This window comes from Trichosurus vulpecula, chromosome 4 (assembly GCF_011100635.1).
Source record: "Trichosurus vulpecula isolate mTriVul1 chromosome 4, mTriVul1.pri, whole genome shotgun sequence".
NCBI lineage: Eukaryota > Metazoa > Chordata > Mammalia > Diprotodontia > Phalangeridae > Trichosurus > Trichosurus vulpecula.
In genome coordinates, this window is record NC_050576.1 from 80,727,828 (window position 1) to 80,753,759 (window position 25,932).

The 25,932-nt window shown below is 36.1% G+C and overlaps 1 protein-coding gene across 4 annotated transcripts in view; it reads left to right on the forward strand.

Annotated features, from left to right (window-relative positions):
- SWT1 (SWT1 RNA endoribonuclease homolog) overlaps positions 1 to 25,932 on the forward strand; it is a 142,315-nt gene that overhangs the window by 59,022 nt on the left and 57,361 nt on the right. For all 4 annotated transcript variants that reach the window (XM_036754557.1, XM_036754558.1, XM_036754559.1 and 1 more), the window contains 2 exons: positions 3,262 to 3,470; positions 17,302 to 17,433. In XM_036754557.1, the coding sequence (XP_036610452.1) occupies positions 3,262 to 3,470; positions 17,302 to 17,433 (341 nt within the window). The remainder of the gene's footprint in view (positions 1 to 3,261; positions 3,471 to 17,301; positions 17,434 to 25,932) is intronic.

The following is a 25,932-nucleotide window of genomic DNA, read 5'->3' on the forward strand; positions in this document are numbered from 1 at the left end:
GAGAGGCTTATAAAGGTGAATGGCAAAAAAAAAAAAAATTAACAATTGCTAGATGCTATTGCCAGTGTTTCTCTCATTACTTGGTATTGATCTGATTGACTGAAATAGCCTATATTTCTGTGAATTGGAGCTAGATTATTGACATCTTATTTTCATTTTGAGAAACACTGTTTGGCATTTGGATGCTGTCCAACAACACTATATTTTTGCCTCTGGCACTTTTAGTGCTGTAGAATAAATGATTCTGTTGGAATGATGTTAGATTTGACTGACATCCATCTCCAAAAAGTATAGGACAAAGGTTCAGTCTCTTCTTAACCCAATAGTGTAGACTTGTCTTAATTGAAAGAAAATCAGAGATGAAGTGATATGGCAGTACTATCTATTTAAATCTATTCAGACCAATGAGCAGTTCATCTAATGCAGAAATCAAGAGACATAGATATTCATGAAATTTAGTCACAGCAACTGAAAAAACAAAAAAAGTAACACTGAGTTTAGAGCCTGAGAGACTCTATAAAATGTTTTGTTGTTCATGAAACTGTGAAAAGGAGCTGACAGAAAAGCCTGCAGACAGCTCGGCCATAGATTCAGTTGAACTGTATGATCTCAAGATCACTTGTACATGAAATCAGGAGAGCAGATGATGCTCAAAGTGGATTTTTAAATAATGATCTGTTCTCATCAGATATCAGCCATGTTTGAACTCAGAGGAAGTAGCAGTGTTACATATCAAGAGGAAGTCAAGAAGAAAAACTGGACCTGACCAAATACGTACAGAGAAAATCAGTGATGCTACAGTACTGTACTACAGTACAGGAGTTAAAAATTACAGTTTTAAAGTCACAGAGTTATTTTCGAAATTTCTTGACAAGGAAAGATTCCCTTCTCCCCACCCTCAAGAGAAGAACTCATATTTATTTTACTAGAACAAAAGTGACTTAGAAAACATCAGTCACTAACTCATATGTTAACATTCTTATATGTGTGTGAGAAAAGAGAGAATGAATAATGGAAAAATTCAGTCATTTTATGTGTGTGTGTTTGTGTGTGTGTATAATATAAAATACGTACACATACAGTTATGTGTGTATACAAATGTATGTATATACACATTATGTATGTAGATTTATATAAATGTATGCAATGTTTGTATTACACATCTGTATGTATATACATATTTCATATGTGTGTATCTATATGTACATGTATATCTTTGAATTCTTCCATTATTCATTTTACACACACACAACGTACACACACACACACACGTACACACACATACGCTACTGAAGGTGTGATTAAATAGGTGCCTCTCAGCATTGAGTAGTAGAATATTAAACAGAGTGGAATTTGAGAAATTATACAGTCCTTTCAATAATCTCAGAACTTCTTCCTGAAAACTACTTTAACACTACTATTTTCCACATGATGCTATCTGGTTAGAAATCATGTAACATCATGATCTTGAAAGAATCAAAATTGTATGTAATTTAAAGGCACTGGAAAAATGTATGTGTGTAGATTGTAGCATATTGACAGTGTCATTTGACACATGAAAGATAGCATAAAAGATGTCATCAAGGACGTATATATTACTGAAAAAGTCAGTCACGTAGGATTACAGATAAAAATGGACATTCTGCATGTGCTGTAACAGGAGGTGTTCTAGTGAGTTGGGTAGAAGATTTATAGAAAGACTTGGATAAGACAGAAGAAAGAATCTCTCTACCAGTGAGATCACAGAGCCATCTAAGTGCAGTCTGGGTGAATGAGTAGAAGCATGCATTTTATAGGTAAAAGACCCAGTGACTTTTATGGTTCTGCATTGGCTTACTCTGTGGCTGTAAGTTTTTTTTTCCTTGAGGGTATTGTTGTATCCTCAGCCCTTAGCGCGGTGCTTTATATGTAATAAGCACTTAATAAATATTTTTTTCATTCATTTATTGTTTCTGAAGGAAAAAAGCCAAAAAAGAATTGGTATCATTTAATCCAAGTTTTTAGGTTAGGAGTGGGGCTAGAAAAGAGGCAGATAAAATACAGAATTATACCCTACCAGCCCTTTGGCTGTTTTTTTTTTTTCTGCTGATCACATGGGCTAGGGAGCTTTGACTTGCTCCACTTCTGACAGGGCAGATCAGAGGAGATGGTTTTCCTTCCTTAGGCAGCTTGTTTCCTCTTGAGGGCTTACCCTGTTGATGCTAAACAGTGCAAGCACTAAGTCCACTGCAGCTCAGAACTCATGAGTTCAAGAGATCCAATAGCCTGAGCATCCTCCAGTAGCAGGGATTATCTGCATGTGCTACCACTTCTGGCGCGAAGTTAGAAGCATAATATCAAGATAAGAAAATGAAATCATTCTTGAGGAGATTTAACCTTTCATTGCTTCACTATTGCTATTTTCAAATTTGGAATGATACGTACCTCAAATGTGCTATATATACACACACACACACACACACACACACATATACACACACACATACCTACATACATATATGTATATATATATACACATACATATATATATAAAAAATCCTCTGAAAATAACAGTTCTACAAATAGTAGTTTGAGTTTCTGATTCATTAATTACTCTAAAAATGTACAAAAATGGAGGACTTTTTTGTTAGAGAGAAATAAAAAGGACTATGATATGTGGAGGTAAAAAGAGAACCACAGTTTTCCTAGTACATATAATCTGAGTGTTAATTTTTTTTCTTCCTCTGTGTTTTCTCCTATTATTTCCTTATTCTTTGTTCACCTAGCCTTACAGGACTGTGCAGTGGCAAAGATTTTTTGTTTATATTTGGCAGCATTTAAAATTTCTTTTCAGTCGCAAGACTTAACCTGCCAGTTTAAACTCTTGGATTTAGTTTCTGTCCTGAGGATGTGAAAGTATAATTACCAACTTTTGCTATTCTGTGGTCTTATATAAGTTTATAATCTGGAAGCAAAGGAAAAGCCCATGTCTTTTTTTCCAGGTTAATAGTGAAATCAACATATTAACTTTAAAAATTGCTAATCTCTATTGTTACTTCATTAAACAAATCAGTAATCCTATGTGATTAAATAGAAAATAGTTTGTAAAGGGCAGTATTCGTTCTAATGTTGGCACTTGCTTGTGAATATCTTATGTACAATTAAGTACATAGCACTTCACAGAAAACTGTAACCTGAATAGGCATAAGTAGTTGGCATTCCGTTTTGGACACTTGCTAGTGTCAAAACTAGCTGCATCTTATGCAATTCTTGTTTCCCCAGGTCAATTCTAAACATAAGTCAGATTCTACAGAATCAATTGAGTCTTTTTCAAAGAACACAGCATGTAAAAACCAGGAGGAGAATGCACTGCTCCAGCCCAGTAATCAGGAGAATCCAACAGTGTTGGGCACTCAGCTTCCCCAACCCAACAGACATCAAGAAATCTGGTCTGTCCTAGAGAATGTTTGGACCACGTTATATCTGAACAGGTACCAAAATTAGCAAAGATAATTTGAGCTCTAGCATCAGTAGTTGTTTTTATAGCTCTTTTCTTTCTGTCTCAATATCTTTCTCTGTCTTTCTCTCTTTTCTCATCAGACATTAAGTTCCACCATGTACTGTATGATGTTAGATATTGAGAGTGAAGCAAAATTATTTTTAAAGTCTGGCTATTCTTCTTAAAGAGCTTACATTCTTTGTGCAGATGATGCTCAGATTTATTTGTCCATCCCTAACTTCTCTCCTGACCTCCAGTCTCACATTACTAACTGCCTATTAGACATCTTGAACTTCATGTCTCCTAGACCATCTTAAGCTTAACCTGTCTAAAAGTAAACTCATTACTTTTTTCCCCCAAATCTTCCCCCTTTCCTTACTTCTCCATCATCTTCCCTGTGACTCCAGCTTACAACCTAGGTGCAGTCATCAACTCTTCTCTCTTATGCCTCATATTGTTAGTTGCCAAGTCCTGTTGTCTCTATCTTTGTAATATCTGTCTTTATTCCATCTTCTTTCTTATGGCACTGCAGGCCCTCATAATCTCATGCCTAGACTACTGCAGTAGAATGGTGGTTGGTACCTTATCCCAAGTCTATCCCAACTCCAGTCCATCTTCCACTCTCAAATTTTATCATCTGTCAGATTGATCTTCTAAAGTGCTAGTCGTATTATATCACTCCCCTTTTTAAGTTAATTCCATTGGTTCTCTGTATCAGATATAAAATCCTCTAAAGTCTGCTTTTTAGCCCTTTTATTACCTTCATTATGCTACCTTTCCAGCCTTCTACTTTATGCCCTGCCACGTACTCTGAGACCTAGTAACATTGGCTTCTGAGCTGCTTTGGACACTTTGACTGTATGTTGCCCGTGACTGGAACATTCTTCCTCTTCATCTCTACCTCCTAGCTTTCCTGACTTCCTTCAAGTTTCAGATCAAGCCCTACTTTATGCAAGAAGAGTTTCCTATTCCTTCTTGATTCTAGTGCTTGCCTTCTGTTGATTATCTGTAATTTCTCTTCTGTCATTTGTACATAGTTGTTTGCATGTTGTCTTCCCAATTAGACTTTGAGCTCCCTGAGAGCAGGGACTCTTTTGCCTTTCATTGTCTATTTAGGGTTTAGCAAATGCTTAATAAATCCTGAGTGATGGAGTCTCATGAATAATTCTCTCTTGATCTCTCTCACAATATATGTGTACATACACACTCATAGATAAATGTAATTCCAAGTAGAATAAGCTAATAAGAGCTATATCGAGTGTTTTGAAATCAGAGGAGGAAGAAGTCACTTCCAACCTGGAGCATTCAGGGAAGGCTTCATGGAGGAAAGTTGTATTTGAGTACATCTGCCCTTGAAGAATGGGTAGGATTTCAACAGGCAGGGTAAAAGTAAAAAATCATGGCAAGAAACAGCATGGAATTTTGCTCCCAGAAGTACCAAAAAGACTAATATGTTTATGCAAATGCATGGAAAAGGAAGGTGGCATGAACTATTGGATTGTAATTCAGTTTCCCTGGAGTATAGAATGTATGAAATTATGTCAGATATTGTTAGAAAAGCAAGTTGGAGCCAGATTATGGTTGGCCTTAAAGGTTAGTCTCAGGAATTTGTACTTTCTCTTAGAAACAATAAGGAGCTATTGAGGTTTATATCTATACATGCAAAATATATATATCCATATATTTGATGAAAGAGCGAAGTGGTCAGACCTCTTACTTTTGAAAGATTATTTTGGCAGCTGTATGAAAAGTACATTGGAAGTTGGAGGCATGAGGGGCAGGAAGAACAATTAGAAAACTATTATAATAGACTAAGCAAGAGGTGATGAGATCATGTGGGAGGGTGGTGGCCATGTGAGTGGAGAGATGCAAATGATATTGTGAGGTGGAATCCACATTACTTGGAAACTGATGGGGAGTGAGGGAAAGGGAAGAGTGAAAGATTATTCTGAAATTTTAAATTTGAGTAACTGGGAGGATCATGGTGCCATTGACAGAAAATAGCAGAAGCAGGACAAATTTAGTGAGGATGATTTATTCACTTTTCAATGTGTCAAGTTTGAGATAAGCTTGTTTGCCATCCTTGACTGGAGATGTCCGTTAGGCAGTTGACTATGTGAGACTGAAGTTCAGGAGAGGTGGGGCTAAGCCCAATTTAAAAAAAAAAACAGTTGATAAATTTTTGTGTTTTTCTCGGATGTTGGTTTTTAGTAGAGTTTAACCTTTTTAACTTTTTTGTTTTCAGTAATAAATATTGAAGCGGTTTTTTTCCATCTAGCATTATTGCTTTGTATTGTATCTTCCTATTCTGAGGAACTTTTAACTCAATCCTACATAGTATATACCAGGTGGTAATTTGGTATTTTAATCCTTAGCAGAGAGCACGTTTATAGTTTTAGCAAGGTGTTTTAAGTGTTAGCACAAAGTGTGTCATGTTACTTAGGTACTTCTTACTTCAGGATAAGCATATGCATTAGTTTTTCTCTTGCCCTGCCACTGACCTATTAAAAATATAACTAGTAATTGTGATAAAGGTAGTTCTCTCATCTTCCTTTTCTTCACCTTGAAGTAAATAATATACTTTACCCACCAGGTTACTATTTTCTTTTGTATATAATTAAAATAAATTTTCCCAGACTCTTGCAGTTGGAAGAAACCCCCGAAGAAATAGTTCAGTCTTCACCTCTACGGGAATGTCCTTTACATTATCCCCTAAAAGTGTTTATCCTACTTCTGCTTGAAGACCTCCAATATTTGGACTTCCTCAAGAAGTAATTAGTTCCAGTATACTTTTGGACCACCTTAATATAAGAGGCAGATACCTGCCTCTCCAACTTCTCTCCATTGTACCTAGTTACTTAAAATAGTACAGGATCTTAGATTTGGAACTCAAGTAGGTTATATAGTCTAACCCATTCTGGAACAAAAATCTCCTTCACATTATACATGATTAGTAGTCAAATAACCTTTGTTTGAAGACTTGTGGTAAGTGGAAAGTCAGTGTCTTTTAGGCTGTCTCATCCTACTTTAATTATTAAGAAAAGTTTTCTTATATCAAACTTAAATTTGCCTCTTTGTACCTTAAACCATTGCTTCCAGGCTTAGTGTCTGGGACCAGGGGGAACCTTTATAATCTCTCTTCCACAGGATAGCTTTTTAAATAGTTGAAAATAGCTCTCATGTCTCTTCCTCATTTGTTGGGTCGTTTTTCCAGGCTAAGTATGCTCTCTTTCTTCAACTACTTTTTGTATAACATGATTTTAAGTATTGTTTTCTCCCTTATTCCCATTTTAGTTGCTCCCTCTGGATGTACCTACAGCTTGCCAATATGGTGTCTAGAAATGGCCTTCATCGCCTCTTTCCCTAACTATTGCAGGGTTCTTATTGATCTCTCAGCCTCAAGTCTCTCTCTGTTCCACACTGCTCTCCACAGTTGCCAAAGTGGCTCCCTAAAACTCAGATATGATCATGTCATTTCCCTACTAAATAACCTCCAGGGGCATCGTTGCTTCTAGCATCAAATATAAATTCTTCTGTTTGGCCTTTAAAACCTATCACAGCCTGGCCCCAGCTTACCTTTACAGCCTCACTGAATATTACTACCCCTCTCAAACTCTGCAGTTCAGCCAAACTGGACTTTGAACAAACTTCTCTTTGTTCTTCACTCTCAGTTGTCTGTCTCCCATCTCATGCCTTTGCACTCACATGTAAATCACTCCTACTAGAAATGCACTCTCTCCTCACCTCCACTTCATAGACTCATTTTCTTCAGGATGCATCTCAAGTACCACTACTTATTTATTTGTTTGTTACATTTTGAATTCCAGCATCTTCCTCCTTCCCAACCCCACATTAGAGAGGGCCAATATTTGATAGGGATACATATGTGGAACATATTCCATACATCAATTCTTTCTTTGGAGGTGGATAACATTTTCCTTTATAAATCCTTTGTAGTTAACATGAATAATCATATTACTAGCTTAGTCATTCACAATTACTCTTTGAACATTTTTCTGTATACTGTAGATACAATGTTCTCTTGGTCCTGCTTGTTTAACTCTACATTATTTTATGCAAGTCTTTCCATGCTTTTCTAAAATCAACCAGCTCGTCATTTCTTGTAGCCCAGTAGTATTCCATCATAATCATATGCCACAACTTATTCATCCATTCCTCAATTGATAGACATCCCCTCAATTTCCAGTTCTTTGCCACCACGAAGAGAGCTGCTGTAAATATTTTAGAACATAAAAGTTCTTTTCCTTTCCTGATCACCTTGGAAAAGAGACCTAATAGTGGTATTCCTGGATCAAAGGGCATACACAGTTTTATAACCCTTTGGGCATTATTCTGGATTGCTCTCCAGAGTGGTTGGATCAGTTCATAGTTCTACCAGCAGTGTACTAGTGTTCTAATCTTCCCACATCCCCTCCAACATTTATTATTTTCTTTTTCTGTCATATTAGCCAATCTGATGAGTTGAGGTTGTTTTAATTTGCATTTCTCAGAGTTGTTTTAATTTGCATTTCTCTAATCAATAATGATTTAGAGCATTTTTTATACACAATTATTTAGCTTTGATTTCTTCCAAAAACTTCCTGTTATATGCTTTGACCATCTATCAATTGGAGAATGGCTCATATACATATACAATGGCTCTTCTGTATTTGACTCAGTTCTCTGTTTGAGATGTGAGGTGTTTAGATCTGAGAAACTGTCTATAAAATTTTTTCCTCAATTTTCTGCTTTCTTTCTAATCTTGGTTACATTGGTTTTGTTTATACAAAACCTTTTTAATTTAATCAAAATTATCCATTTTATATCCCACAAAGCTCTCTCTATCTCTTGTTTATTTATAAATTCTTCCCTTATTCATAAGTCTGATAGGTACCAGGTTCTATGCTCATCATATTTACTTTTGATGTTTCCTTTTAAGTCTAGGGCAATCACCACTTTCTATGTCAAACCTTACCTGATTCTCCCAGCTGCTGGTGCTCTCTCTCCCCCTAGTTACCTTGTAGTATTTTTATATTTTCTATGTATACTTATTTTTGTATGTGTAATCTTTCCCAGAGCATAAATTTTGTTGAGAACCCAGGCTCTCCATCATGCCATGATGAGGCATCAGAGTAAGACTTGGACTTTGCTGGAGATACAACTTCGTATCCTTGAGAAAATTGAAATAAGATTTGTCAGATATGACCCATTTTTTTGATGATGAACCAGTCTTGTTCTTAGTAATAACTGTTTCCTTGGGTTTATAGTCTCTGTTGGCCTTACTTTACTAATATATAAAATGTAGAGATTGGACTAGATGAGATCTTAGGTTCCTTCTAGCAACTCTAAAATCCATGATTCTAAAAGTATCCCTTTTGTAATAGTTTCTAGAGTGTTGTCAGGAATCTGTTTCAAGTTGACTGGTGTTTAGACTGAGCATCTCCCTGCTATCCTGATTTGAAAATTGGGATATTTGATAAGCTGCAGTCCTGGGCACCTCTCCTGTGCTTCAAGAGTTTTCAAATTTCATAGTAGTTACTCAGATATTCTGTAGTATCCTAGTATGTAGCTTATGTGTGCTTGGTGTCTTAAACTCTTTGAGGGGCATATAGGTAACCTATTGCTATTTATATTGCTTTCAATTTGGTGTTATTTTTGCTCTGCCCTTCCCAAGTCTGAAGATTATTTATTTATTTTTATTTTATTTATAATCTGCCTCTCCAACTGCCCCCACCCCCAACTGAACCAAAAGAGAAAGAAAAAGAAAAGAAGGAAGCAAAAAAGGAAAGAAAAAAAGGAAGGATAGAAAAAGAAAGACTTCATAATAAATGTACATTGTTCAGCAACACAAATCCACACATTGGTCATGCCAGAAAATGTATTCCCATTCTTAAATTTTAAGCTCATCATCTTTCTGGCAGGAGGCAAGTGTCTTGTTTCATCTTTAGTCTTTTGAGTTCGTAGTTTATCCCTGCATTGATCAGAGTTCCGAAGTCTTTCAAAGTTAATTTTTCTCTATTATATTGTTATTATGGTATAAATTATTCTTCTAGTTTTGCTCAGTTCTTTCTGTGTCAGTTTGTAAAGGTCTTCCCTGATTCCTCTGAAACTCTCTATTTCATCATTTCTTCTGGCACAATAATATTTCATCGCATTTGTATGCCATAATTTATTTAGCCATTCCTCAATTGAAAGACACACCTTTAATTTCCAGTTTGGGGCTACTATTAAAAAAGCTGCTCTGAATATTTTCGTATATATAAGTCCTTTTCTTCTTTCTTTGATTTCTTTGGGAATGTAAGCCTAGTAGCATAACTGGATCAAAGGGTATGTCTCTGTACAGTTTGGCAACTTCCTGAGTATAGTTCCAAACTACTTTCCAGAATGGACTGGATCAATTCAAAGCTCCAACCGCAGTGCACTAATGTACCTGTTTTCCCACAACCTCTCCGATAGTTGTCATTTCTCTTCTATCATTTTTGCCTGTCTGATGGGTATGAGGTGTAATCTCAAAGTTCCTTTAATTTGCATTTTTCTGGCTACTAGAGATTTAGAGAATGTTTTCATGTTTTTCAGTAACTTGGATTTCTTTATTTGAAAACTGCTTATTCATGTCCTTTGACCATTTCTTTATTAGAGAATGGGTTTTGTTCTTACAAATTTGAACCGGTTCCTTACATCTGTTAAATATGAGACCTTTATCATAGAAGCTTGCCGTAGAGAAAAGTTTTTTTCCCATTTATGTTTCTCTATTAATTTTAGCCACATCAGATTTGTTTTTGCATAAACTTTTGAAATTTTATATAATCAACATTATCCATTTTATCTTGTATGGTTCTCTATGAACTCTCCCTATCCATAGATCTGAAAGATAATTTCTTTCTTCTTCTTTTAATTGTTTTTGATGTAACCTCATATCTGGGGCATGTATTGATTTGAAGCTTATCTTACATTGTGGTATTAGCTGCTGGTCTAAGCTCAATTTAAGCCAGAATATGGTCTAGTTTTCCTAACAGTTTTTGTTAAAAGTCCTTTTCCTCAGTAACTGAAGCCTTTTAATTCATCAAACACTGTGGTATTGGCTTATATGCTTTTGTATGTTGCATATCCAACTTTTTCCACTGATATACCACAGTGGTTTTTAACCAGCACCAAATTGTTTTAATTATTACTGCTTTATAGTATAGTTTGAGATCTAATACTGATAATTTTCCTTCCTTACTGATTTTTTTTATAATTACCATTGAGATTCTTGATCTTTTGTTCTTCCACAGGAATTTTGTTATTTTTTCTAGCTTTATAAAATATTCTTTTGGAAGTATGGTTTTTACAGTATTGGATAAGTACATTAATTTTTATATTATTTTCATTTTCATTATAATGACTTGTGAATTATTAATGTTCTTTCAGTTATTTAGGTCTGTCTTTATTTCTACAAAGAGTGTTTCATATTTGGATTCATATAGTTCCTGGGCATATCTAGATAAACACACTCCATTTCCTATAGCCTTTAAAAGCTTTCAAAACTCTTGATTCACAACAATATGAAAGTCCTTAGCACCCACTTCAAAGTTCAGTTCATATTAAACTTTAGTATTATTGACATTCTTATTGGATTCTGAATTCTACATTCTCTCTGTTACTTGCTATCACTTTCACATTTTCTATATTTCATTACAAGTTGGATAATTGAGTGCTCTGAGCATCCCTTTCAGTCTCTTTAGTCACCAATCTCTTTCCTTTCTCATCAGAAAATTTGTTGTGTAGTAATTTTATTCTTGAAACCATCCTTTCCATCTTAAGCAAATTTTTGCTGTGGAATTTTAGGCGATGAGATCCTGCCTAGCTCTTCTTCCTTGAAATCGTTGAAATCTGTCCTCCCAAAGTCTAAGGTATATCCTTGTCTTTTACAGACTCTAAATGACATGGTCACGTTACTATTCTGGTATCTTTTCAAGAATGAAATTATAATAAAGACACTTCAGCAATTTATTAGCCGTCTTCCTCTATTTCCTCTCGACCTACTCACTTCTCAGTTTCTTGCAACCTCACCATTCTAATGAAACCAAGCTTACCAAATAATCTCTTAGCTGCTGAATCTGATTTTTCTTCTTTCTTTTCTTTTTTTTTTTAGGGGGGAAGGCAGGGCAATGGGGGTTAAGTGACTTGCCTAAGGTCACACATCTAGTAAATGTGTCAAGTGTATGAGTCCAGATTTGAATTCGGGTCCTCCTGACTCCAGGGCTGGTGCTCTACTCACTGCACCATGTAGCTGCCCCTGAATCTGATTTTTCTTAGTCCTTATTCCCCTTGACTTCTCTCTTGATCAGTGTCTCCTCCTAAATAATCTTTTTTTTTAATTTTGCTTTTTTTTAAAAAAAAATTTATTTAATATATTTAGTTTTCAGCATTGATTTTCACAAAAGTTTGAATTACAAATTTTTTCCCCATTTCTACCCTCCCCCTACTCCAAGATGGTGTATATTCTGGTTGCCCTATTCCCCAGTCAGCCCTCCCATCTGTCGTCCCACTCCCCTCCCATGCCCCTTTCCCTTCTTCTCTTGTAGGGCAAGATAAATTTCTATGCCTGTGTATCTTGTTTCCTAGTTGCATGTAAAAACTTTTTTTTGTTGTTGTTGTTTTTGAATGTCTGTTTTTAAAACTTTGAGTTCCAAATTCTCTCCCCTCTTCCCTCCCCACGCACCCTGCCAGATCCTGTGTTATCCTGATTGTTTTTCCACAATATTCAAATTGTTTCTTTCTGGCTGCTTGCAATTATCTCTCTTGGACCTATTTTCTAGGTTAGTGGTTTTTCCAATGAGATATTTGAGATTGTCTTCCACTTTTTCATTCCTTTGGTTCTGTTTTATAATATCTTGATTTCTCATCAAGTCACTAGCTTATTCCCCTTGACTTCTCTCTTGATCAGTATCTCCTCCTAAATAATCTGGTTTTTTTTTTTTTTTTGCTTCTGACAATTTTCTCTTTTGGTTCTTCTATTTTTCTGGTAAGTCCTTTTCAGTTTTTGTTGTTGTTGTTTTACTTTGTTTTATTTTTGTTGTTTCATTGTCTCCTGGTTCCTTTAGGTTACTTTCCCTTAAGGTTCTGGCCCTGGGCCCTATACTCATTTTACTCTTTTTAAAAAAAAATTATTTATTAATATTTTTAGTTTTCAGCATTGATTTTCACAAGAGTTTGAAGTACAGATTTTCTCCCCATTTCTACCCTCCCCCCCACTCCAAGATGGCATATATTCTGATTGCCCCATTCCCCAGTCAGCCCTCCCTTCTGTCACCTCACTCTCCCCGATCCCCTTTTCCCTTATTTTCTTGTAGGGCAAGATAGATTCCTATGCCCCATTGCCTGTATGTCTTATTTCCTAGTTGCATGCAAAAGCTTTTTTTTTGAACATCTGCTTTTAAAACTGAGTTCCAAAATCTCTCCCCTCTTCCCTTCCCACCCACCCTCCCTAAAAATGCAAGCAATTCAACATAGGCCACATGTGTATCATTATGTAAAACCCTTCCACAATACTCACGTTGTGAAAGACTAAAAATATTTTGCTCCTTCCTCTCCTATCCCCCTTTATTGAATTTTCTCCCTTGACTCTGTCCCTTTTCAAAAATGTTTGTTTTTGATTACCTCCTCCCCCTATCTGCCCTCCCTTCTATCATCACCCCTTTTTTATCTCCTTACTTGTTTCCTGTGGGGTAAGGTACCCAACTGAGTGTGTATATTATTCCCTCCTCAGGTCAAATCCGATGAGAGCAAGATTCACTCATTCCCCCTTACCAGCCCCCTCTTCCCTTCCTACAGAACTGCTTTTTCTTGCCAGTTTTATGTGAGATAATTTACCCCATTCTATCTCTCCCTTTATCCCTCTCTCAATATATTCCTCTCTTATCCCTTAATTTGATTTTATTTTTTTTAGATATCATCCCTTCATATTCAGCTCACCTTGTGCCCTCTGTCTACACACACACACACACACACACACGTATGTATGTATGCATGTATATTCCCTTAAGCTACCCTAATACTGAGGTCTCATGAATTACACACATCATCTTTCCAGGTAGGAGTGTACACAAAACATTTCAACTTTAGTAAGTCCCTTATGATTTCTCTTTCTCGTTTATCCTTTCATGATTCTCTTGATTCTTGTATTTGAAAGTCAGATTTTCCATTCAGCTCTGGTGTTTTCACTAAGAAAGCTTGAAAGTCCTCTATTTTATTGAAAATCCATGTTTTGCCTTGGAGCATGATACTCAGTTTTGCTGGGTAGGTAATTCTTGGTTTTGATCTTAGCTCCATTGACCTCCAGAATATCATATTCCAAGCCCTTCAGTCCCTTAATGTAGAAGCTGCTAGATCTTGTGTTATCTTGATTGCGTTTCCACAATACTCAAATTGTTTCTTTCTGGCTGCTTGCAGTATTTTCTCCTTGATCTGGGAGCTCTGGAATTTGGCAACAATATTCCTAGGAGTTTTCTTTTTGGGACCTTTTTCAGGAGGCGATAGGTTGGATTCTTTCAATTTCTGTTTTACCCTCTGGCTCTGGATTATCAGGGCAGTTCTCCTTGATAATTTCTTGAAAGATGGTATCTAGGCTCTTTTTTTGATCATGGCTTTCAGGTAGTCCAATAATTTTTAAATTCTCTCTCCTGGATCTATTTTCCAGGTCAGTGGTTTTTCCAATGAGATATTTCACATTGTCTTCCATTTTTTCATTCCTTTGGTTCTGTTGTAGAATGTCTTGATTTCTCATAAAGTTACTTGCTTCCACTTGCTCCAATCTAATTTTTAAGGTAGTATTTTGGACCTCCTTTTCCATTTGGCTAATTCTGTCTTTCAAGGCATTCTTCTCCTCATTGACTTTTTGGAGTTCTTTTGCCATTTGAGTTAGTCTATTTTTTAAGGTGTTATTTTCTTCAGTATTTTTTGGGGTCTCCTTTAGCAAGCCATTGACTTGTTTTTCATGGTTTTCTTGCATCACTCCCATTTCTCTTCCCAGTTTTTCCTCTACTTCTCTAACTTGCTTTTCTAAAGCTTTTTTGAACTCTTCCATGGCCTGAGACCAGTTCATGTTTTTCTTGGAGGCTTTTGATGTAGGCTTTTTGACTTCTTTTGGCTGTATGATTTGGTCTTCTTTATCACCAAAGAAAGATTCTAAAGTCTGAGTCTGAATCTGAGATCGTTTTCACTGCCTGGCCATGTTCCCAGCCAACTACTTGACCCTTGAGTTTTTTGTTGGGGTATGATTTCTTGTAGAGTAGAGAGTACTTTGTCCCAAGCTTGAGGGGCTGCACTGTTGTTTTCAGAGTTGTTCCTACATAGCAAGCTCTGCCACACCAGTGCTCCTCCTCCTGCAAGAACTGCCAACCAGGACCGCAACTCAGATCTGAGCAGGCTCTGCACTCCTGCTCTGATCAGCCACTTAATTCCTCCCACCAGGTGGGCCTGGGGAGGGAAGCAGCTGCAGCTGTAGTTCTGTAGCTGCACCAACTCTGCCGCCTCCCCCCCCCCCCACCCCCCAACCTAGGGCGATGGCCAAACCCTTTCACTCTGTCCCTGCAGTTTTTTCCTGCTAACCTTCTCTGTTTTCTTTGGTGTTTGTGGGTTGAGAAGTCTGGTGACTGCCACAACTCACTGATTCAGGGCACTAGGGCCTGTTCCGCCTGGCTCCCAGTCTGGTTGGTCTGGGTGCAGGCCATGCTGGGCTCTGCTCCCCTCTGCTCCCAGCTCCATGGGATAGACCTTATCCAGCGACCATCCAGGCTGTCCTGGGCTGGAGCCCTGCTTCCTTCTGCTATTTTGTGGATTCTGCAGTTCTAGAATTTGTTCAGAACCATTTTTTATTGGTGTTTGGAGGGTCCTGGTGGAGAGCTTTAGGCAAGTCCCTGCTTTCCAGCTGCCATCTTGGCTTTGCCCCCTCATTTTACTCTTAGGGATCTCTTCATATATAGGTTCAATTCTCATCTATATGTAAATGACTCTCAAATTCACTCTTTGTTTTGAAATCACTTCTCCATCAGGAAATGCCTTTCAGGCATATTGCTCTGTGTGTACCATTGGCATCTTGAACTCAACATGTCCAAAACAGATCTCATCTTTTTTATCTCTAAATCTACTTTTCCGTGAACTATTTTATTTCTGTCTAGGGCACTATCGTCCTTCCAGTTACCCAAGTTCATAACCTTGGAGTCATTCTGTATTCCCTCTTTTCCTTTCCTACATTCAGTCAATTGCCATGTCTTGTCAGTTATGTTCCTGCAATGTCTTTCTTCTGGACTATTGTAATGTCCTAATGGGCACCAGACTTATCAGATAACTTACTCCAATGAGATAGTATATATAAAGAATGCTCTTTGTGAACCTTAAAGTGCTATATTAATGTCATCTCCTACTACTATTACTTTTGATTGCCTCTGGAATATATATTTGGCCTATTTTATTTCTTATTAATGACCTAGATAAAGGCATGCTCATCAAATTTAAGGATAGTGCAGAACTAGGGAAAGGATAGCTAATGTAGTAGATGACAGAGTTGGGACCCAAAAAAATCTTGACGGTCTAGAGTGTCAGGCTGAATCTAATAAGATAAAGTTCAATAAAAGTAGATGTAAATTCTCTCTTTTAAAGCAACTTTGCAAGTATAGGATTGGGGTTGGGACAAGGCATGGGTAGACAGCCATCTGTGTGAAAAGGATCTGGAGATTTTATTGAACTGCAAGTTCAGCATGAATCAGATATGTGATATGATTTCCAGTCTTGGGCATTTAATCATGGTGTATAAAAGTGGTGGTCCTGCATGTTTTTGAGATCAGACTTCATCTGTAGTGTTGTGTTTGCCTCTGGGCACCACAGTTTAGGGACATTAACAAACTGCAAAGAGTTCAGAAAAGGACAACCAGGATGGTGAGGGGACCTTAAGTCCATGTCACGTAAAGATTGATTGAAGAAATTTGTGATATTTGTCTTGGAGAAGAGAAGACAGAAGGGGGGACATGATATATTCAAATATCTAAAGGGCTGTCATGTGGAAAAGGGGTTAGATTTCTCTGTTTGGCTCCAGGGAGCAGAATCTGCAGTAAAGAGTTGAAAGTTAAAAGAGGCAAATTTAGGCTTTGTATAGGAAGAACTTGCGAACAATTAGAGTTGTCCAAAAGTGGAATGGACTTCCTGTTGAAGTGGTGGGTTCCCTTTATTGCCAGCATGTCTAATCTTGGGATCATGAAGTTTTAATATTTTTTTTTATGTTTTGACAACTATTTCAATATAATCAATTTCCTTGGTAATACTAAGTATTTTATTATTTATGCTTTTAGAATCATTATTCTGAGGAGAAGTGCCTAGGCTTTACCAGAATGCTAAAGGGTCCAGGGCACAACAAAGTTAAGAACTCTTAATCTATTCAGGTCTGGAAGCAGAGACTGGATGCCCTCCTGTTGTGTATGGTGCAGGAGGGATTCCTCCTGGGTATGAGTTAGACTAGATGGGGCCTCTGGATCCTTTCTACCTCTCAGATTCTTTCTTGCTCCATCTGCTTTAGGTTCTCTGTGGAAATTAAACAGAATTTGTACAGTATTACCTTGGCTTTGCATGGTTTCTCATCAACCCTTCGTGCATGCCCATCAGCTCTAAGTTTTATTACACTATACTTCACTTCCAGTTTAGATAGTACTGTATGAGATAGAAGAGTAAACCTTAATAAGCTTTTTTTTTACATGTACAACAAACATATAATACATGAAAATGTAATAAATGTACAGTTATAAAAGTACATCTGTGGCATGGATCTTTCCTTTTGTTTTTTATCTTAGCACTGATGTTTTCCAAAGTTTGGATTCCAACAATACATTGAGCACTCCAAAGATCGCATCATTTGAGGAGGCCTTTGTGTATCTTCAGAAATTGATGGCCGCTGTGAAAGGTGTTCTTGCTGGCATTCAGAGGTAAGTAAGTGCTAAGTTTCTTTTAACTTTGTGCTGTCATCTGTATAGTGATTGCCACATTTTGGAGTTGATATTTGTATAATTTTTTTTTAAATTTTGAGATATGTAATTAATGTACAATAACTAATTGAAAAATAATGGTATATCCTCTGTTGAACTGGTAGAGACTCATTTTGTGTGTGACATAGGGTATATAAAGATGAAATAAAGCACCGTCTTGCCCTCAAGGAATTTGGCTTGAGGGAGGTAGGATGTGGTAGAGGTATGTACAAAGTAACTCTTATACAACATGGAATAAGGTAGGTGCAAAAGATAGATATGGAGGTAAGGCTATAGTAGTATTCAAATTAAATAGGACAAAGTGAAGTAATTAAATGTACTGACTTATAAATTAACCTTACGATGCTTTATATCTTTAAATAGCTTTAACATGCAATGTCTTTTTGCTGCAGTCACTTATTTTACACAATTTGTCATTAGGTTCACAAAATTTTGACATGTACTCCCTAATTCTTCATCGTGAAATCACATGTTTATCACATTGGATATTAAGTGTATCTTTGACAAATATTCTGTTTTTCCAAATCTCACACTAATTATAACCCACAGGTTTTCAACAGGATTTAAATCCAACGCCATTGAAAACCTGTAGGCTAGAATGAGATTTAAATAAGGCAGAAGCAACATGGGATAGTTAATAGCTAGCTTCTGAGCCAGGAAGCCCTGGGTTCGAGTCTTGCTTCTGACATTTATTATTCTATACGATCCAGTGCAAATTATTTAACCTCTCAGTGTCATATTCGCAGTTATGATTACTAACTATGTATTTCCCTCTATCCTGTTTTCTGCTGTTTATCCTTCTCCCTTTTTATCCTCGCCCTGTTTTACTTCTGACCACTGCCTCCCTTAATCTTCCTTTTATCATAGGCCTTCCCTTCCCACCCTCCCCTTCTTACATAAGCAGGTGCTTCTTGATTGATTGAGAATAGAGTTTAAGGAAAGAGATGCTAATCAATTATATTGAATAGTATGGAGAATTCAGAACATAATATCTTGGAATAAGAACACTGGAGTTGATGATTAAAATGACATTTAAGCTCTTCATAATATGACCACTTCCTACCTTTCTAGTCTTCTTACCTGCTTCCTCTGGTCCAGCCATACTGGCCTACTTACTGTTCCCCATCTCCTACCTTCATGCTAGATCTAGCATTCCTTCTTCAAAACTCGTCTGAAGCACTACCGTCTACATGAAACCTTTCTCGATTCCTCTCCTCTCCCCCCAAATCTCAGCTACTATCATCCTTCCCCAGACCTACTCATATTCATTTTGTGTATATTCTCTCTATATATATTTGTATGTGTGTGTATGTATAACACACACATACACACACACACACATACATGTTATCTTTCCTGTTAGAATGTAAGCTTAGTCTTGGATGCCTCATTTTGTGTCTTCATATTTTCAGTCCCTGCTACATAAGTGAAAAATGTTTTATTGTTTTTTCATTTGATTTGACAGTTGTAACCATTTGGAAATAACACTTGGTAGGATTAGAATCCAGATTGCAAGTGGTTCAGTGATAAGCTGGAGGTGGTAAGGACATTGGTATTCTTTGGAGGAATTTGTAGTGAAAAGGAGAATGACAGGGATGATGCGTCAAGAGATAACTATGAGAAAGATTTTTAAGATAGAATAGACTTGGATGTTTGTAGCAGAGGAAAGAAACAAATGGAAGCTAGGAGATTGAATATTCAGAAGAGAGAGGAAATAGTTGAGGGAGTGAGGTCCATTCTAAGAGTTCTATAATCCATAGGTTTTATAAAATCAGGAGATGATCAAGAGTACAGGGAGAAGGGTTAGCCCTAGGAAAGACAAGAGATACTTCTTCCTTAGATAAAAGTGCATAAGATAGTGGGTAAAGTACAATAGTTTTGAGTGGAAAAGAAGAAAGTTGAGGAACTTCAGGTCTAATGACTTCAGTCTCACCACTAAATTTGGAGACAGGATCATCACAAGAGACTGAAGGCAAAGGGTGGATTTTAAAATTGAGAATGGAGAACATTATCTCTAGCAAGAGCTGAATAAAAAGATTGCTCCAGGGACTTAGTTGGGGGCAGTTAGGTGGCACAATGGATAGAGCACTAGGCCTGGAGTCAGGAAGACCTGATTTCAAATTTGGCCTCAGGTACTTACTAGCTGTGTAACTCTGGGCAAGTCACTTAAAACCCTTTTTGCCTCAGTTTTCTCATCTCTTACAATGCGCTGGAGAAGGAAATGGCTAACTACTTCAGCATTCTTGCCAAGAAAACCCCAAATGGGATTTCAAGGAGTCGGACGCAACTGAAAAAAACAATGAACAACAACAAGCACTCAGTTGAGTTTAGATTGCAATCATCAATAATGGGACTAATCAGTACAGTTTTATGACTCATTGGCAGTACTCACTGAATCACAGAATTTCAGAGTTGTAAGTGACCTCAGATCATTATTCCAACCAGTCAGTCAGCCAGTTATTTATTAAGCACCTACTAAATACTAAGCACTGTGCTAAACCTTGTGGACTCACCCAAAGGGAGGACCTCTAGTAAGGAAGAATTTACCATTTCCAAAGACAGCCAGCCTCCCTCACTTTTGGATTGTTCTGTTTGTTGCACTAAGTCTAAATCTCTGCTTTTGGAGCGTTCTACCCATTGCTCTTATTTCTATCTTTTGACACTAAAAGGAACAAATCTAATTATTCTTCTATACGACAACTCTTATATATGTCAAGACAGCTATAATGTATCTAGCTCTGTCTGGCTACAAATATTGTATATATGGGACCTGTTCATCTTTTTTTCATGTCTGGGGTATAGGCCAACTGTCGGTATTGCTGAGTCAAAGGCAGGGTTGTGCTGGTAAATGTTACTAGCTAGATCATTGAAAAGTGCACACAGCACACTTTCCTGCTTAATTTACATTATTAATGTTTTTTCTATCACTAAGAACTGAACAAGAAATAAAATCCTGATTTGTAGCATTTAACCTTTTCCAATGGCATAAATTCTCATACTTGGCAAAATTGCCCTGGGGAGTCCAGTTCCAAACTGGTTTCCCTAATGGTTAGCCAAATACACAGCTTCATAACAGTGCTTTAGTGGGCCTGTCTTCCCACAACCCATCCAACAATTGTAATTTTCTCCTTTTTTGGGGGTCAACTCTGCCAGATATGAAGTAGAACCATAGAATTGCTTTAAGTAGGATTTTTTAAAATACAAGTGATTTAGAGCATTTTTTTTCTTATGGTTGCAGATAGCTTGAATTTCTTCCTTTGAAAACTGCCAGTTCATTTTCTTTGCCCTTTTTTTGGGTTAGATTTGTCTAGTGGTGAAAGAGGGTGCATTGAGGTCCCTAGCCAATCCAGTTTTTTTTTCTACCTGCAATTTAATTGACTTCTCTTTCAGAATTTTTAAATATTTTCCTTAGATATTTATTTGCTGTGTTATTTGGTTCACATGTGTGTGTGTGAGTGTGTGTGTACATACACACTCACACACACATGGAGACCTATATTAAGCTTTGAAATTTATTTGTTAGATAAGCAGTTTCAATTTCCCCACACGTATCGTATCATTTCTGTTTTTAATTTTGTCTGAAATCATGATTATTTCCCTTCATTTTTCTTAGTTCACCTGAAGCATAATAGATTTTGCTTTAATCTCTTGTTTTAATTCTGTGTAAATCTTATATTTCAGATGTATTTCTTGTAAGTAACATTGTTGGATTTTACTTTTTAGTTCTTTCTGCTATCTTCTACTTTATGGGATAGATCATCCCATTTATATTCAAGGTTACGATTGTTAACTGTGTAATTCCCTCCATTCTGTCCCTTTGACCACCAAACCACCATTTAATGAGGTATTCATACCATGCTTGCTTCATTCTACTCTTCATTCTCTAGATTAATCTGCCTCCTTTCCAGAAGCTTTTGCTCTGCCCCAGTAACTTCCCTTACCTCCACAGTCTCCTATCTTCTTCAGTTGAAGCATCTTGAGAGTAGGAGATGTCTTCTTTGCTTTTATTTGTATGCCCAGGGCTTAGCACAGTTACTGGCACATATTTTATATTCAATAAATGCTTTATTTCTTTTGTATTTTTTCTTTTGCTCTTCCAGATAAATTTTGTTATTATTTTTCCTAGGTTTATAAAATAATTTTTCATAGTTTGATTGGTGGCATTGAATAAATAGATTAATTTAGGTGGATTTGTCATTTTTATTATATTGGCTTGATCTACCTATGAGGAATTAATATTTTTCCAATTGTTTAGATCTGACTTGGGTATCAGTACCGTATTTATGTAGTAAAAGGAATTTGGTAGGACTCTCCCTATTTTTCCAAATGTTTTATATAGTATTGGGATTAATTGTTCTTTAAATGCTTTGTAGATCTGGCCCTGGAAATTTTTTCTTACAAGGTCCATTGATGGTTCGTTCAGTTTATTTTTCTGAAATGAGATCGTTTAAGTATTTTATTTCTTCTGTTAGTCTGGCTAATCTATATTTTTTGTAGATGTTCCTCAAGTTCGTTTTAGCATTAGATTATTTAATTTCCAGTTAATTTTAATCTCTCCATTGTCCGTTATTGAATATGATTTTTATTGCATTTTGATCTGAAAAGGATGCATTTACTTTTTCTGCATCTTGTTATGGGGTTTTTATGTCCTAATACATGGTCAGTTTTTGTGTTGGTGCCATGTGCTGTTGAGAAAAAGGTATATTCCTTTGTATTCTCATTTAGTTTTCTCCAGAGATCTATCCTATCTAACTTTTCCAGAATTTTATTCAGCTCCTTCTTTCTTGTTTCTTTTGGTTTATATTTATCTAGTACTGAGAGGGTGCTTGTGCGAAATGCTCTAAAGGATGCAAAAGAAGGATGCAAGACATTGTTACTGGTTCTTTCAGCTGCTCTGAATTTACAATCATTCCTCTTGTTTACTGGAGAATGCTAGGGTCATAGGCAGCCAGTTCAAGAATCTACCTGCTTGTGTGGAGTACTAACTGCAGCTGTCAGACTGGCACATATTGCCAGTACAGGTAGGTGCAGCATTCCAAAGAGAAGTAACGGGTTTGAGCTTCATCTCAGATTATTATTATGATTGTGACAATTACTCTTTTCTGTATACACAGGGTGGGAGGTGAAGAATGATATGGAAAAAAATTAGTTTTTAAAAAAAATTACTTTTAGTTTTCAACATTCACTTCCATAAGATGTTGAGTTTTCAATTTCCTCCCCCTCCTTCTTGTCTCCCTCCCCAAGACAGTGTGCAGTCTCATATAGGGTCTACTTGTACATTCATATTAAATATTTTCACATTAGTCATGATATAAAGAAGAATTAGAACTAATGGGAAGAACCCTGAGAATGAAAAAAAAAACCAGAAGAAAATAACAAAAGAAACAGAGCAAATAGTATGCTTCCATCTGCATTCAAACTTCAAAGTTCTTTCTCTGGATGTGGATAGCATTTTCCATCGTGAGAGTTATTTTAGGTCCTTTCATTGCTGAGAAGAGCTAAATCTATCAAAGTCAGTCATCTCACAATGTGGCTGTTACTATGTATAGTGTTCTCCTAGTTCTGTTCATTTCAGTCAACATCAGTTCATATAAGTCTTTCCAGGTTTTTCTGAAGCCCGCCTGCTCATCATTTCTTATAGCACAATAGTATTCCATTATATTCATCTACCACAACTTGTTCAGCCATTCCCCACTTGATGGACATCCCCTCAATTTCCAATTCTTTGCCACCACAGGAAGAACTGCTATAAATATTTTTGTAAATTTGGGTAAAAATTTTTTTTTAAATATGAATTTAATAACCCATTCAGCAAAAACTTGTTGAGTTCCTGATATGTGCATAGCACTGTCTTAGATGAGTTAGCCTCTGCTGTTAAGGAACTCTAAATATAAAAGAAAGATGGCATGTACCAAAGATCTGTTTATTAAAATTTGACAAAAATTTATTTGATATTTATGGGTTAATTTATACCTAACAGTTAAAAAAGAATAACTATCTTTTATGAATGATTGTCTTCGATCTTGTGCAGTCTGATGTCTACAGTTTTGGGGTTGTAGTTGATTCATTAGGGTCTGGTTAGAAATTAGGTGGTTGCTTTTTTTTACTTGATGTGCCTGTAGAGGGCAATGTTGAATAAAGAATTAAAGACATTTGCTTATCTGTTAGGGGCTAAGTATTCAACTACTTTAATTGTCTGGTTACTTTTGTTTTTATCATTAGGCAAGAAATATGTAAATTAGTATATTACGGGAGTCACAAATTATTATTTGTTAAAAAACTTTAAGTTCTTAAATAAACTGAATCATTTCACATAATTATTAAAAGCCACATATTTAATTATTATTTCATGAAGGTAGGTGGATTTTTTTGTTACTTGCAAATACTGAGAAGTGAGTGGGGCGTTTATAATAATTACAAATATTTAAGAATTTAATGTTACTCATTAAAATAGGGGTACTATTATTATTTTTAAAAGTAATAAATCACATGCCTTTGTAGTACTTAAAGTAGAATCAAAAATGAAGAACAAAAGGCAACCAAATCATTTAACTAAAGAACAGAATAAATGTGTGCCTTAAACAAAAGCAGTAATGATGCCGAGCAGTATAAAGAGTACTTTTATACATAAACTAATTCTGTCTTGATGATAAAAACAAAAGTATATATGCCCATTGTTTTGTTAGCTCAAAGAATTGAACTGTTAAACTCTAATACCCAATAATTAAATATTTACAGAAAATACAACTGTTGACAACATATCCATGGGCTGAGGAGTATTAGCTAAGAATAGGAAAGGAAACTAACTGGACAAAAGCTAAATAAAAATAGGTCCATATTTTCCATCTTTTTTCCTCGTTTGCCAAATTAATATATTTAAAAAAATTTATTAGTAACCTATTTAGAAATTCTCTCCCTCCCTCTCATCTTTCACCCTATGCATATGTAGGAGCAACTATACACTTGCTAGTGGTTCTTTTATCTGAAAATCAGAGAACAAGAGGCAAGCTTCTTTCCATGTAAACTTTGTATCTGATTCTCCCTTCTTCTCTTAGTCTGATAAAAGCAGAGTATGCCTGTCCTTGAGAGTAGTGCAAAAGACTCATCTTTCTAAACTGGCACATGTGGAAGGGTAGAGCATCTATTTAGATAAACTTTCCCCTTTTTTAAAGATTAATTTAGGGTTTTATGAAAATTAGGTTGATATTACAATCTTTAGTTTTTGTTTTGTAGTTGAAGAAATTCAAGCCTTCTTTAGTTTAAGCATCTTATTTAGGATCATGCCTAGGATATGAAGTAGACTTACGGAATTTTACTTAAGTTACCAAAAATTTTAATTTCTTTTCAGATTACATAGTCTAAAAACAATTACAGAAGATATTTTTTAATTTAGAAATTCTTTCCTTCTACCCTTCCCCCACCTATCGAGAAGGCAAAAAATATGATACTCATTATACATATGAAGTTTTGCTATAATATACATTTTTACTCATCCATTTTGCAAAACAAACAGCAAGAAAAATAAAGAATGTGAAAAAAATATGTTTCAGTCAGCACCTATTTTATCAACTCCCTCATTGGAGGTGAATACCATTTTTCCTCATGAGTACTTTGAAATTGTCTAGGATCATTGTATTGATCAGAGTAGCTAAGCCTTTCATAGTTGATCATATTATAATGTTATTGTGTGTAGTGTTTGCCTAGTTCACTTTGCATCAGCTCATATAAGTCTTTCCAAGTTTTTCTGAAGCCATCCCCTTTATCATTCCTTACAGCACAATAGTATTCCATCATAGTTATATATCACAACTTGTTCAGCCATTCCTCAATTGATTGGCATCCCCTTGATTTCTAATTTTTTGCCAGCACTCAGATTACTGCTATGAATATTTTTGTGCTTATGAGTACTTTTCCTTTTTCTTTGATTTCTTTGGGATATAGACCTTGTGGTGATATTGTTGGGTCAAAAAGTATGCACAATTTTATAGCCTTTTGGGCATAGTTCTAGATGTTCTCCAGAGTGACTGTGTCAATTCACATCTCTACTGACAATGCATTAGTGTACCTGTTTTTCTAAATCCTCGCCAGCATTTGTCATTTTTCCATTTCTGTCATGCTAGCCAATCTGATACAGGTAAGGTGGTTCTTTAGAGTTGTTTTCATTTGCATTTTTCTAATTATTAGTGATTCAGAGCATTTATTCATATGACTATAGACAGCTTTAATTTCTTCGTCTGAAAACTGCCTGTTCATATCCTTTGACCATTTATCAGTTGGGGAATGACTTGTACTCTTATAAATTTGGCTCAGTTCCCTATATATTTGAGAAATGATTCCTTCATCAGAGAAACTTGTTCTTTCCCCCATTTTTCTGCTTTCCTTATAATTTTGGCTGCATTGGTTTTGTTTGCACAAAAACTTTAATTTCATGTAATCAGA